Source organism: Lemur catta, chromosome 2 (assembly GCF_020740605.2).
Source record: "Lemur catta isolate mLemCat1 chromosome 2, mLemCat1.pri, whole genome shotgun sequence".
Taxonomy (NCBI): domain Eukaryota; kingdom Metazoa; phylum Chordata; class Mammalia; order Primates; family Lemuridae; genus Lemur; species Lemur catta.
Genome location: NC_059129.1, coordinates 140,264,657 through 140,280,160, shown reverse-complemented (window position 1 = coordinate 140,280,160; position 15,504 = coordinate 140,264,657). Strand labels below are relative to the sequence as shown.

The 15,504-nt window shown below is 46.9% G+C and overlaps 1 protein-coding gene across 1 annotated transcript in view; it reads right to left on the bottom strand.

Annotated features, from left to right (window-relative positions):
- Positions 1 to 12,289: 12,289 nt before the first annotated feature.
- FNDC1 (fibronectin type III domain containing 1) overlaps positions 12,290 to 15,504 on the bottom strand; it is a 62,002-nt gene continuing 58,787 nt past the window's right edge. The window contains exons 20-22 of the mRNA XM_045542326.1: positions 15,231 to 15,392; positions 13,806 to 13,928; positions 12,290 to 13,076 (exon numbers count right to left, since the gene is read on the bottom strand). Of these exons, the coding sequence (XP_045398282.1) occupies positions 12,961 to 13,076; positions 13,806 to 13,928; positions 15,231 to 15,392 (401 nt within the window). The 3' untranslated portion in view covers positions 12,290 to 12,960. The remainder of the gene's footprint in view (positions 13,077 to 13,805; positions 13,929 to 15,230; positions 15,393 to 15,504) is intronic.

The window sequence follows — 15,504 nt, the reverse complement described above, 5'->3', positions numbered from 1 at the left end:
TGAGGATGTGATTAAGTTAAGGACCTGGAGATGTGATTTTCCGGAATTATCTGAGTAGATTCAAGTGATAAAAGCAGTTTTTATAAAACAGATACAGGAGGAGTGGGAGTCAGAAGCAAAGACTGACAGTGAGTGGCTTTGCAGGTGGGGGAAGGGGCCACACGCTAAGGAACACAGGTCACTGCCAGACACTGAGGAGGGCGAAGAAGTAGACTCCTACGGGCCTTCAGAAGGGACCAGCCCTGCTGACACCTCGGCTTTTGCCCAGTGGAACTGATTTCAAACTTGTGACCTCTGGGATCATCAGAGAATAAATTTGTGCCGTTGTAAGTCATCAAGCTTGTGGTAATTTGTTACAGCATCCACAGGAAACTAACACAGATGCATGGAATGAAAATCATATTTTTAAAAATCTTATATAACCATAAACATAGATTTGTCAAGGACATGTGTATTTGAGATTTTTAAAATATTTCACCACTCTCTTCATTTGCTTTCATTTTGTACAGAAGAATAATGATAGTGAATTCTGCATTTTGAGCAGAACCATATTTATAATTATAGACAGATGAGATCATATTATTTAAGATGCAGTGTAAGCCACTATGCCTGAAAGACCTTAAAATATAACAGCTTAAGCAAGACAGGATTTCCCCTCTCATATAACAGGGCTGTCGGGACCCTGCGGCCAAAGTCCACACTGGCTGCCACCTCAGAGTCCAAAGCTGCTTTCAACTCACCATTGTATTTGAATCCCAGCTAAAGGGAAGGTGAAGGTTTCAAGGAGAGTGAATACCTGTTCCCTTTAAGGTCAGGGTCTCTAGGTGGCACTCATCACATCTGCTCCTACTCTAGTGGCCATAACTTAGGGATGTGGCCACAGGGAAGCGTATTCCCTGCTCAAACTTGGGAACGCCATTGTTAGGGAAGAAGGGAGATGAGTGCTGTGAGAGAGAGCTTGTGTGGGGCCAGGTGGGTAAAGCCTGGACTCTGAGGTCAGGCCTGCAGGGTTCGCATCCCTGGTCTCCCCTCCCCATCTGGCATTCCGCAGTTACTGTTAGTTTTGACTCTAAGGAGAACAAAGCATCTACTTACTGGTTTGTTGTGAGGATTAAATGAGATAATACTGGGAACATGGCTTGGCACAAGGAAGTACCTCAAACTTGTTAACTGTTACTTACTAAAATCAGTCCCTACGTTGAAATCCTTTATTTTAACATTTTAACAAATTATGTATTATTGATTTCTTTATTCAAATCAGTTCAGCTCCTTTATTAAAATTGTTAAAATTGCGGGATACTCATGACAGTAAAGTGAGGACCGAGGTGGGGGTGTCTCCTTTCCCGTTCCTATCCAACGTCATGCTGGAAGTCCTCGCCAGAGTGACAGGCAAGAAGAAAGAAGGCATATCGAGATTGGAAAGGAAGAAATAGAGCTGTCTCCATTCATAGATGACATAATTATCTACATACAAAGTTCCAAGATGTTAACAACAATAACAGAAAAAACCTCCTAAAACTAATAAGTGAGTTTAGCAAGGTTGAGGACACGAGGTCAACATACAAAATGAATTATAATTCTATACACTAGCAACAAACTATTAGAAATCAAAAAAATTTTGAAGTACCATTTACAGTAGCACCAAAAACCACGAAATTCTTAGGTGTAAGTACAACAAAATATATGCCGGGTTTGTATACTGGAAACTAAAAACACCGATGAGAGAAATCAAACGAGATCTAAATAAATCAAAAGATATGTCATATTCATGGATTGGGATACTATTTTTAAGATATGAAATCTTCCCAGATCCATTTATAGAGTCAATGCAATACCAATCAGAATACCATAGGAATTTTGTTTTTTAGCAATTGATAAGCTGATTCCAAAACTTATATGGAAAGGAAAAGGAACTTGAATACCCAAAATAATTTTGTAAAAATAAGAAAAACTCACATTACCTGATTTTAAGACTTATTATAAAGCTATGAAAACAAGACAGTGTGGTATTGGCATAAAGACAGAGCAATAGAACAGTGGAACAGAACAGAGACTCCATAAATGGGCCCACACTTACACGGCCAATGGATTTTCAACAGAGGCACAAGGCAGTTGAGTAGAGAAAGCCAAGTATTTCCCAAAAATGGTCCTGGAACCACTTATGTAGAAAAGAAGTAACCTTAACTTACACTTTGTACCTTACAAAAAATTAGCTCAAAATGGATTATAGACCAAAAAGTAAGAGCCAAAATAATAAAACTTCTAAAAGAAAACATAGGAGAAAGTCTTTGTAATTTCATAAATATCTCACTCAATCCTTGAAAGAAAAAAATTGATAAATTGGACATTAGTAAAATTAAAAACTTCTGCTCTACAGAAGACACTGTCAAGAGAATTAAAAAGACAAGCCACACGCTGGGAGAAAATATACACTAATCGTGTGTCTGACAAAGAACTTGTTTCCAAACTATATTAACCACTTTTATAACTAATAAAAAAACAAGGAACCCAATTAAAAGAAATGGGCAAAATATTTTAAAAGACACTTCATCCATGGTGACATCTGGATAGCAGATAAGCCCATGAAAAGACGGTCAACATCATCAGTCATTAGAGAGATGCGAATTAAAACCACAATGAGGCACCGCACCACACATGTTAGAATGGCTAGCATTTTAACACACCGACAAATGCAGATGCTGGCAAAGATGTGGAAAAACAGACACTCTCGTACATGACTGGTAAGAAGCAAAATAATACAGCCACTTTGGAAACCAGTTTGGCAGTTTTTCACAAAGTTAAGCATGCATACATGTACCATATGAAATGCTACTCCTGGGCATTTACCAAGAGAAATAAAAACGTTCACAGAAAATCCTGTACATGAAGGTTTATAGCAGCTTTATTGATAATCACTCAAAACTGGATGGTACCCTAATGTCTTGCACCCAGGGGGTGCGTAACCAAACTGTGGTATATTTACACAATGGGACTGTACCCAGGAGCTAAAAGGAATCAACTCCTGGTATCTGCAACAATATGGAGGAATCTCAAATACATTCTGCTTACTAAGAGTGAAGGCGGACGCAAAGTCTATATGATTACTTTTATATGGTGGTCTGGAAAAGGTGAAAACAGTTTAACAGGCCTGGGAGGGGGCAGAGGGATTTTTAGGGGGTGAAAAACTGTTCTCTATTTTAATTTTAGTGGTAGTTACATGACTATGCATTTGTCAAAGCTCATTGAGGCGTACATCAAAAAGAATGAGTTCTACTGTACATAAATTTTCAAAAAGTAAATAAAAACAAACAAGGAATGTTTGAAGGGTCCCTGGCACTTAGTAAGCACTTACTGAAATCGGCTGTTATTGACATACAGATGAATGCATTAATAATATTTACCTTGTATCTAAGCTGTGCACCAGGATACAAACTATTTTCCAACTCAATAATTACAAATTAACTCAGAAACATCCTGACTACAGATGAAGTCCTGAATGTGCACCAAGAAAATCTCCTGGACTGGTGTTCTGAGAACCTCCAGTTAAATTGGGTTTTGGTACCGGAGCGGCAAGCAACCTGCCCTAACAGGGAACGAAGGGAGCTGCGTGTGGGTGTTCACAGCGCGCCTTTCATGGGATATTTCTTTTACCTGGTGGACGGCCTGCTGCCTAGTTGTCCGGCCTGCGACCAGGGGGTCCCTCACGTGGGAAACTTGCTTATACTGGCAGACCCTCATGTGGCTCATGTGACCTGTGTCCAGTTTGTACCTGCCTGGCCTTCGCTCTGGTGCTGGAAGCCCGGCCTTGTGTTCTCCCCAGCGTCGGGGAAAACTCAGCCTGGGGCGGCCCCGGGCTCTCCAGATGGAAGGTGAAAATTCAACACAGCACCATGGTAGGACACAAGTTCACAGATTTTTACTTACAGATCCTGGGAGGCTGTAATGAGTCAGACGGAGGGAAGTCCTCTGTCTGTCCTCTGCCCTGGTCACAGAGGGCAGGAATGGAGGGTCAGACAGTGAGAGACAGCATGGAGACTAGTGGTACAGCATCACCCTCCCTTATCCACGGGGACACGTCCTCAGACCCCAAGTGGGTACTTGAGACTGTGGATGGTACCGAACCCCATGTATACTGTGTTTTTTCCTATATACGCACACCTGTGATAAAGTTTAATACATAAAGTAGGCACAGTGAGAGATTAACAACAATAACTCATAATAAAATAGAACAATTATGATAATGCACTGAAATAAAAGTTATGTGAATGTGGTCTCTCTCTTTCAAAATACCTCGTACTGTATGTACTGCAGGTGACTGTGAACAGCAAAAGCTCGGATGAGGGGGACGACTGTATGTAAAAAGGCCGAGGGTGTGGGTGGCTCTAAGTCCCCAGGCAAATGCCTGTGGGAACGGGGGAGCCCCACCCGCCAGGCGGGAGAGACACCTCTTACCTCTTACCTCCGGCTGCTGGCTTGGGCCACCCGGGTGTGGTGTGAACTGGAAGCTGAGTCCAGGCAGCTGAGCTCTTGCGGGTATGAGAAAGTTAAGCCTGTATTCAAAATGGATGCTGAGGCCACAGAAGACTGTAAGAATTCACTACAACTGGTCAATAGTTTTGGACCTCTCAGACCACCATTTGTTTCTCGTTAACTAGAGCAGTCCCAATGGATAAACAGCATTTTCCAATTCAGCATCAAAACCAGAAAGGAGCTGTGGTCACCAAATAAATATTTCCTATACAACGAGGCAACCCAAAACTGCTGCAAATGGAATTTGGAGTCTCCAAGCAGCTGCGCTTCACGTGGAAATGGAACAATTGAGACGACAGCACACGGGGAAGCACATTTAAAATACCCAACATGTAGGCTGGATACCCAATCTTATTTTAAAATACCTAATTTTATTTTAAAAAGCCCAACTTTCCAAGCACAGTTTTGGTGTAGACCAAAGCTCTCGAGTGCTGAGTGTGCAAGTGTGGCTGCCCCCACTGTCCCGACGTTGCCCTAATGCTGCCCTCGGTGCCCAGAGTGAGGAGGTGCTGCTGTCACCTCACTCGGGGAGCTCCTCACCGCACATGTCCATTCCTCGGACTTTGATCACAGCAGGACTATGTCCTGCATAAAACGTTCAACACCCATCTCTGAATCCCCTGCCAAATTCCCCTCCTTTTTCATCCTGAAGCAAATTTATAACTTTCCAAACCTTCCACGGAGGTGGTAGTGGGGTGGGGCTTATCGGGGTCTCGCTAGGGTGGGCAGGTGGCATGCAAGCCTCGCTTGTCCGGGGCCAGCGGGTGGCCGTGGAGAGGACGTGCGTGGCTGCCACACTGAGGCAGGGACAGAGGGAGGAACCCAGAGCTCCTCTGCGTCTGGTCACAGCAGGCGGCTGCAGAGCACAGCTGGGCGGCAGCAACCCCACCAGCCCCGGCTGAGGAGGAATAGCATGGATGCCTTGTCCCTAAATTTGATTCAACTTTTTGAGAGCAACAAACACCCAGCTAGACAGCGCGGAGGGTAAGGTAAAGGCTGAATGAAGACTTGATAATGTGAACTAAATGAAAATTTAGTTCTGAAGGAAGCTAAAGTTTGTCAAATTAAACCCAAACCTGGACCCCTTTGGGTGGAAAACACTGATTTAATTCAAATTGTCATCTCTATTCTGACCACATATCCTGGGTCGCTGAGGGTAGACGTTTAGTTCTTGGCAGGAATAAAACCGAGCGACATCTGCGATGCCCAGGGCAGCAGGGCGCAGAGGTGGCACGTAGGTGTGGACCTGGCTGCTGGCGCCACCCCCTGGAAGAACCACCCAGAGGGAAGCGTTGAGGGATGCTCCCCTCCTGCAGCCTCCTCGGGAAAATGCCCCGACGATGAGCGATGTGCGTGGCGGCTCCGGCAGAGGGCGGGTGGCGAGCGAGCCTGTGCCATCGTGCGGCGGGAAGAGCAGGCCTGCAGCTCCCATCCCGGGCCCACACTGGTCGTGCGACTTGGGCAGGTTGTTTCTGCTTTGCGCCTCAGTTTCCTTAACTACGTGTGGCTGACGACGAAGTGCCCTTTCACACCCCCACCAGCTCCAGGGAGAGAAGGCAGTTTGAAGGCCCTGAGAACTTGTCCTTAACTCACTTTGCTCGTGATATCATAATGTGCTAAAAGTAACTAATGATTGTGAAAAATGCACCGTCCACTCCCAGATGTGGCCTCGGCCGTACTTACTTGTCCTCCAGATCTGCTCTCTTCCTCTCCTCACCCCGCCCTGCCTCATCCGCCAGCTTCCCTGCCGCCTGGCTTCCAGCTGGGTCTGGCCCTAAGGCTCACGGGTTTTACGTGCTGAAGCATCTACTCATCCACTGAAGCATGAGGATGAGTAGAATTTCCCCTCTGTCCCTCGTCAAAGTTTGAAAACCTCACAGCTGGTATAAGGTAACCATCTGGGGTCTGCTTGTACCTTGGACTAGTGTAACTCCTTCATGCAGTAAACTGCAAAGAGCCATGCTGGCTAGTCTTGAAGTCCCCCATTTACACAGAGGACACAGGCAGGAAGCAGGAGGAAGGGGACAAGCGAGGGGGGACCCTGCTGCAGGGCTGCCTAAGGCTGGCTCCATCCCTTAGTGAGATCGTCCTTTCTCTAAACCCAGACTCTCTAAGACTCTCCTTCCAGACTCTGCCCACCACTCCCTGCTCTGGCCCCTGAGCCCCCCGGGTAGTGACAGCTCACCCACGTGGTACCCCGTGGCACCCAGCACCCTGCACAAATAGCTCCTTTATTAAATCTCCTTGAATTGCCCTAATTTGCATGTGGTATCTGTTTACTCTTGGGTGCTGATCCACCATTGCGCTGCCTTGTACGAAGTTAGTTAATATCACTTGTTTGCCAATGAACAAAGTGTGCACAGCGTCCTCGTCTGTTCAGATGGTTGTATCGTCTTTGCAGAAGTCTGACCAAGGCTGTGGCAAGCAAAGCTAGAGAAGGATTGCGGAGCAGAAACCAAGGTTTCTGAGTAAGAGCAAACATCCCAGGACCAAGCAGAAGGACGCCCCCCACAGACCAGTGGGCTCTTCCCGGGCCTGTCTTGCTTTCCGGACCTCTCTCAGTACCGCTGTTGAAATCTCGGTGGAGGTTTCTAGATTGGGGTATCTCTCTCTGCTCTTTTCTCCTCTCTCTCTCTCTTTCTTCCCTAGCCCCTGAGACGACCTAAAGGCCCCATCTGGAGTGTCCCCACAGCCACCAGGACAGCGGTAGCACATGGAACTGTGACTTTCAGGTGCTTGAGGAGCCCTGGCCTGGCCAGTGCAGGTGGATGGCAGAGGTGTGACAAGTGTGCCAGGCACGGAGTGAGAGGCAAGTGGTCAGGGGCTCTGTCCTGGCACGAGGACTATATCCACGAAAGAACTCAACAGAGAGATGGCGGGAAGACCCTCACTACTGTCCAAGGGATCCCTGGTGATTATGATAAAGAGAAGCTAGTGAAGGCGTGTAAGAAGAAATCTGCCTGCAGTGGTTCTGTACTTGAGCTTCCAGAACACGGAGAAGCAATTCGATGGCAGGGTGACCAGCACAAGAACACACGCCGGTTCCTCACAGAGCCTGGCCTGGCTAAGGGCGACCGGCTGAAGGCTCACGGGTTTTACGTGCTGGTGGCTCACGGAAGCATGAGGATGAGTAGAATTTCCCCTCTGTCCCTCGTCAAAGTTTGAAAACCTCACAGCTGGTGTAAGGTAACCATTTGGGGTCTGCTTGTACCTTGGACTAGTGTAACTCCTTCATGCAGTAAACTGCAAAGAGCCATGCTGGCTAGTCTTGAAGTCCCCCATTTACACAGAGGACAAGCAGGCAGCGCCTGACAGTGTCAAGCCTGAAACAGAAGCCGTAACGTGGTGCTTCAGCCGAGCCCGGAGCCCTGAGATCACAGACGCTATGTCAGGCAGAGGCTCGTCACCTCTCCCTCTGCAGAGCCCCTGCTCTAGGAGAGTGACCACCTGCACAGCCCCAGTGAAACTGAGAGGACGGGGTAGGGCAGCAACGGCAGCTGTGCCACTAGCCGGGGGGCTCTGGTAGTACAAGAAAGACCCTCTGGTATCTCCAGGTGGGCAGAGCTCAGAGAGGCCCCCTTCCTGCCGGTGGGGTGCCGGACGTCCAGCTTTTGACCAGACGTGTCCCAGCCGAGGGACGTCCAAACATCAGAAGCCGAGGCCAGGCTTCTGCGAGTTAGACTCCTGACAGGGGACAAGCCTCAGACTGATGCGGTGGCCGGGCCGTCAGTGCGAGTGGGCATGGGGGGGTCATGACCAGATCTTGCAGGGCCTTGGGGGCTGTGGGAGGGACTCAGGATTTTGCCCTATGGAACTGGCACCCCAGGGCCCAGCAAGGCTGTCCCCAGGCTACGCCCAAAACAGTCCCCCTGCTCCACCGTGAGTGCCCAGGACCCATTACTGGCCGGTGCTTTTGAGAATTTGCTGTCTCTGGCTAATCCCGTGTGTCCTTTTCCAGAAGACTATTCTAATACTGGTTATTCATTTCATGTTGGTCTGATAAAAGACAGCTGCAGAATGCCTTTGTGTATCTGATTATCTTCTGTTCAAAGTTAAGAATTTTCCCTTGGGAGTATCTCAGACAACAAAAGAAATGAACTCATTTTTTTGAAAATATAGATGTGGTAGAGTGAAGCTAGCCCGTAATTGCATTTCATCAATATGGGGAATGGTTCTCAAACTTCTTTTAGTTTAAGAACGGAAGCTACTCCAGCGGCAGTTAGAAAGACCAGAGCACAGAAGACAGAGGATTTTATTGAAGAAACACAGAACTCTCAATATATTCTAAGTGAAGTCATTTTAAAATTATCAGTCACCTAATTAGATGACTCATTTTCCTGTCATTTTATTTCTCTTTTTTCTGCACATTTGTCCTGGAGTTGTCGCTCATCCCCTTCCACACGTGGACAGCCCCTGTGCCCCGGGCAGGCCTAGGCAGGTAGCTTAGACCAGGTGGCCTCGCCCCCCACAAAGGAGCAGCCACCTGCACCAGGGTGGAGACACCTGCCCCGACATGCCCCGCCAGAGCCTCATCCCAGGACTTTGGGGCTGGACCCTGAGGGCGTGGACGGTTGGCTGAGAGAAGCCAAGCCACAAGGTCCCGCAGGCAGGGTAGCTGTGCATGGCGGTAGCTGGACACCACACAGTCGCACGAGGCAGCTCTGAGGGTAGCCTAGGGGCTGGTGGCCATGTGGGCCCCGTGTGTCCAGAGAAAGCCAGTCTCAGGGAGGAGAGCAGAGCAAAGCACACGGAGAACGAGCGAGGAAAGTGCATGAGACGGGAGGCGAGAGCAGCCCGAGAGCCGAGGGCACCTCCCGGTCCCAACAGCTCCGGTCCCAGACTGCGAGCTCTGGCCTGGCGCGGAGACCTCCCCTTACTCACCACGCCCGCGGGTGACTGTGTTTTCACACAACCTTACTGGGCCCAGCCTAGTCTGAAGGCTGGGATGTGGGGATGGTGGGGAAGATATTGACCTTTTTAATCTCACTTCTTCACTCCAGTTGCAAAGTGGTTACATCATATAGAGACGATTTTAAGGCACCCACAACACGTGAGATGTTACAGCACCACGGGCTGATTCTGTTGGTGGAATTGCTTTGTAATTACCCAAACGACTAGGAACCATTTTCCATGCGGAGACAGGCAAACCCATTCTAGCTTCACTCCTCACGTTCTCAAATTCCTCACCCTCCTGAACCGACCAAGACATGCAGCACGTATAGATCAAAGGAGGAAAAATAAGTCAAAGCTCATCAGGTAAAAGCTGGAAAATATGTTCTAACCAAATTGTGATATTAAATATGCAGGAAGCCCCCTGAAGAGCGTTGCACTTTCCAAGGCCACACCACAGGCAGGGGCTGGCCGGGCGGGAAGCTTGGCAACCCGGGGTCCAACCACTAAATTCAGAGCTCAGATTTTAGGCACTGGGGAATGATGGTCAGAAAATAACCATAATTTCAGTAAGAGAAAAGGGAATAAACATCTATTAAGTAGTTTGTGCTAGTTTTTAAATTAGGACTTTGTTTAAAGCTGCTTTAAACCTCAAGAAAACTCTAATCTATGGGTGCACAAACATTTTTTCTTAAAGGATCAGATAATAAATATTTTAGGACTTGTGAACCACACACGGTCCCTATCTAAAGCTATTGGGTTTTTGTTTGCTTTGTTTACAACTTTTAAATAGGCAGAAACCATGCTGCGCTCATAGGCCATACAGACAGGCTAGGGGCCTGCAGCTGTAAATCTAGACATTTCCAGTTATATTCACAGGTTTTCAGGGATGGGTATCTCACCATTTTCCAGTGACACTCACTCGATAGTTGGCTTCTTCTAAAATTATTTGTCATATTGAACCGAACTTTCTTCTCCTGTTTTCCCACTTGTAACTACTTCTGACCTCAAGAGTTGACAAACTCTCTTATTCCTCATAGGCTTTTTAAGTAGACTAAGTTTTCCCTTTTCAGGTAAACATTCCCAACAAGTTCATCCTACATTGATAGGAAACAGTTTCCGGACTCTTTACTATTTTGAATGCCGCCTCCTTGGAATCTCCCTGACAACAGCCTTCCTAAAACATGGCTTCCAGAATTTACACAGTTCTGGAAGATTGATGCAAACACTGTAGACTCATTTGAATTATTATGCAACCTAAATTGGGCCGAATATTGATAATAATACTTCCTAGGCTTAGATGCATTGTTTTTGTTTTGGCAGCTGTTGTCATTTGGGGATTATGGTAATTTCCATCTAAAATCGCAAACATTTATTTTTGATAAAAGTTCAAATTTCTGTCATCAAATACAGCCTCAAAATTTCAGGCAGGGCTCAAAAGTCATGGCATGAGTGAATGGCAGTGAATTCTTCCAATTTCTGTGCAGTGAGCACAAACCCCTCTGAGGGGCGGGACCAAGCCCTTTCTTGCATGAGAAGCGTGGTTTGCAAAGGCGAGGCCGCTTGCAGCACTGAGTGGAGCCTAATGCTCGTCTCTTCCAAAGGGGCCCCATGGCCAAGACAGGCTTGTAGACCAGAGTGAATGGCTCTTCTCCGGCACACGCTGATGAATTATGTCCGCCCCAGGAAACATCTGCAGGAAGCAAGCCATCTGCCAGTGCGGCTTGTTCCAGTATCTTTCTCTGCTCCCCAGCAGCAGGCTGGTGGGCGATGACAACCAGAAAGAAATTTGGGAGGAGAAGAGATAAGGGAAGCAAGTTATGTGCTGTTAGGAAATTCAGTCATAGTTGAAGATCTTATCCTTGGCTTGGCACCGTGAAGCACTTTTGAACGTTGGTCAGTGTGAAAAACAGAGTGTCTCCTCCCCAAATCCTCCTCTCATGGATAAGAGCCCCCAAAGCGACTTCAAGACTCCTACCCTATTTTGCAAACTAAAATGTCGGTAACACATGATCTATCTCCCTAAGGAATGCCAGTGCTTTCCCAGGCTGTCATAATGCCTACACTTTCTTTACTGCTGTTTACTGTGGAAAGGAGATTGTGAAATTTGAAGAAAATAGACATCACAGCCCCATCAGAAAGGCCCTGCAAAGCTACTTGTCTCCTTGTGCGTTTGACCTGCAAACCCACCAGACACACCAGGTTTCACCTCAACTTAGTGCTGAAAATAATCCCCTCCGCGAGCCTGGGCTGCACCCTGCAGTGCAATGGTGTCCAGAGGGGTAAGGCTCGAGGCCCCAGAAAAGCGGTCGCCTCCTACCCATTCCCACCCCGCTTCTCTCCCGCTGACGGCTTTAGGGAAGAAGACGAGCCCTTTGCCACACAGCGTTGCCGAGGGATGTGGATGCACTGGGCACGTGGAAAGGACACCATGCTCTGAGAACAGTCAGGAAAAAGTGTCTTTAAATAAACCCTCTCATGCTGCAGTCAAGAGATGCAGGATGCTTCTATTGCAAGGAGTAGATATTGAAGGAAAGAAAAAAAGAATTTTTAAAAACAGGACTTTTAAATTATTTGTGATCTAAAAGACTAATTCATACTGGATAAGCCCCCACAGTGGTAAAAAATACATATGCCACATGATTCTGGGAGGATTGCCCCTGAGGTGGGTGGCACTCCGACAGCAGCCGTGCGTGGTGGGGCCAGAGCTAGTCCCGTCACTCAGCCTCTCCGGCATCCAGAGCCCAGCCGCGTCCGCAGGAAGATGCACACCTCCCCGCCGTGGCTGTGTGCAGAGCCCATGTCCTCGGACACTTCTACAAGATGTTAAGAAACGGTACCTTCATCCAAGAAGTCCCACACACATTTATCTAGTGAACAAGTACAAATTTAGCAATTTTAATCAATATTCTTGCAGACAAGTGTGGATATGTATATGCATATATACATATATATATATATCAAAATTGAGAATTTACAAATAAGATTTGATACATTTAATCTAGCAGTGGGTAGGTCCATAGAATAAATCTCAAGTGGGATATATTTTCTTTGGCAATGTTCTTAGTAATTCAGTTCTATTGCAAACAAAAGAGACCTGAAGCTTAAATTCACCTAGTTTTGGAGGAGTCCAAAATGAGAAAAACAGAAAGCATGTAGCATTCCATAAAGCAAGCACAGTGTGCTTATGCTGTTCCTGAAAATACAAAAGTGTCCAAATTTTGTGCCTAAAAAGTCTGGAAATCACACTGAATCAGCTGCTGGTTTCTGATGTCTCTGGGACGTGCTTACTATAAACAAACAATGCGGAGAAGAGAAGTTAACAGCAAAACTGAATTCTCTTTGTAGTCTAGGCCAAGAAATGGGACTGAGTTCCAGACTGAAGATGACCAGAATGTCCAGTGTCCACCCTGTGGCCTTCTTGACAGCCGGGCAGCCGCAGCGGGGCTGGGGGCGCCATCTGACTTCTGCTCACAGCCCCCAGTGCAAGTTAGCCGATGGGGCTGGGCAGGGCCAGCTTGCAGAGCGACAGTCCTGTGGTTACCACTTTCCCGGAATGGAGACCCCACACTCGTACCAGCCCACATAGTAGTAGGGGGTTCCAAAGCCAATGTGGCCAAAGCTGACGGGCTCCTGGCGATACTGGCGGTAGTAACCTGGGCGGGTCACAGGAAAGGGAGGAGAAGAAAAGACATCAGAGGCTCGGGAATCAATGGGAAAATTCTCATCTGTGCAAGCCTTCAGGCAGGAGACCTCTGCTAAGTTGCTCTTACGACAAAGTGTGACCTCCAAATAAACTGAATCATTTTTATGTGGGGTCACTAAGCCTGTGAAGTTTATCCCAAGAAGATCTGTGGGATAATCCAGTCCCCACGCATGTGTAACACAGGCAGGAAAGAGTGATCGTTAGCGCCCTGTCTCTCTCTCTGCAAGAAAGAAGACGATTTTAGCCAACTCCTAGTGAGCACTCACACGGGGCAGGCCCCAGGTTGGGCAACAACGTTGAATAAGAGCTCACCCAGCTCTCACAGAGCCTCGGACCTCCAACCTGCCCGGACCTCAATCCTCCATCCTTAATCCCTGGAATCTGTGGTAGACTTTCAGCTCTTTCTAGGCAATATCTCAAAGGAAAGAATCCTGTACTATTTCTGACCATTTTTCCATTTATGTAGAAGGGCTGCTCCAACCTCCTCAAAATGTTTCTGGAAACCCAACCACCGCTCTCACTCTTTGGCAAATAAATGGCTGCCTGCCACTCTGCAGCCCGTGTACTGAACACCCCACTCTACTGTGCAGAGCCAGTACTGTGACAGTGAATTTCCTCCTTATGTTTACCCTCCTCTTTCACCCCCCAGTGTAATACACCAGACACTTGTTTGTGTTACCTTGAATGGTAGGCAGGGCTTCTACATAGGACTGAGGCCCTGTTCTTCCATCAAGGTGTGAATCCACAAATTGGCAGTGGTCTTCACCCCTTCCCCAGCTGTCTCCAATGCTGTAGAATGTATCTGAATAAAGGAATACAGTGAGTCAGTCACAGTCAAAGAATGCCACAGCTGGCTTAGGAGTTTGCACAAGCTTTGGAGATCATTTGAATTGGATACAGAAACTGCGTATGCCATACTTTCCATGTCTGAAAAATGGTGATAATGTCACCAATTTCATAAAGGTTGTAAGAATTTAGCAGGATCATGTATGCTAAATACTTAATGTTCACTAAGTGGAAACCACAGAATTAATATCATAGGCAGTTTCAGCCTACAAATGGTAGATCTTTCTACTCCTTAGTTTTAAGAAAAGAATAGAGAAAACAACAGGAGTCAGAGACTATATTACACAATAGCTATGAAAGGCAGGAGGGTCTATAGAAAGAGAAGAACCTATTTTCACATATAGCTAGGAGGGTGTGTCCGTGGGGTGAGGCGCTGTCCGTGGTGCTGAACCCCAGCTGCACAGTAGGGCGAAGCTGCGTCTCCCACCCCTGGGTCACTCGAGTGGCTATGCAGCCTCTCCTAGGAATTCTGAAGCAGGTGAGGAAAAGAGCGGTGGTGGAAGAGAAAGGAAAAGGCAGAGAGATAAACAGACTGTGGTTGTTGGGAAAGGCACGCACACAGAAACCGCCAGGGTGGGGGATGGGAGGACACTGTCTTTAAATGATCACTCCTAGCAAGAAAAAATAACTTAAAAATTGAAAACACCAATCAGTGATAAAATACAGACAAGCTGAGGGTAAGTATTAAAAATGTATACATTCAAAATAAAAAGTTGTGCAGTTTTGAATAAAAAACAAGTTGGCATAGCCAGCTGGATAGACATGGCATTTCGAAGTGTTACTGGTTCAAGTTACTCATGTTATTCTCTGTTTTAAGCCCACACCATGATGCAAACAATGTGGTTCTTCTTTGGACACAGAGCCAACAGTGCTGCTGACACGTTTCACCACCGACACTTTTTCTCTGTAAAGTTGTGGCTGTAGCAGGGGACTTTTCCTCAATTCTTCCAGCTTACAGTACTCATACCTATTATTATTGAATTAATGGTAAAGAAAGCAGGCCTTTACATTTCTAACAGAATTGGGGACCTTATTCCTAAGACATAGTGGATTTTTAAAAACATATTTTTAGGTGCCAATGCAAAAATTAGTCTCCCCAAAGTAGAGCCCGTGAAGCTGGTCTGTAGTTGAGGCAGAGTGAGCCACAGTGATAGATCCAGGCCTCAAACGCATTCTGATGCACCTGCTGGGTCACCTCAGTACCTGATAAAATAAAAAGTTTCCGTGCCTTCCACACCACCCAGCCTCAAAGACCTACCTTTCAGGTTGTCACTGAGGTAGATCTTATATCTCAGTGAGTTACAAAGAACGACTCCCACAAACTTTCGATACCACGTCCGCTTCACATACTGCCGGCCGTGGCAGTCCGTGTAGCCGGGGTCATGTTTGAAAGCAAACGGGATCCAGATGGGCTCACCGCCTTGACAACACAGAACACAGCGCTAAGGTATGACGTTCCGTGTGTTCATTTTTGCACAAAGTACCAGGAAACTGGACTTACTCACTGGGCCTTCCCCTCCTTGCAGGGTATT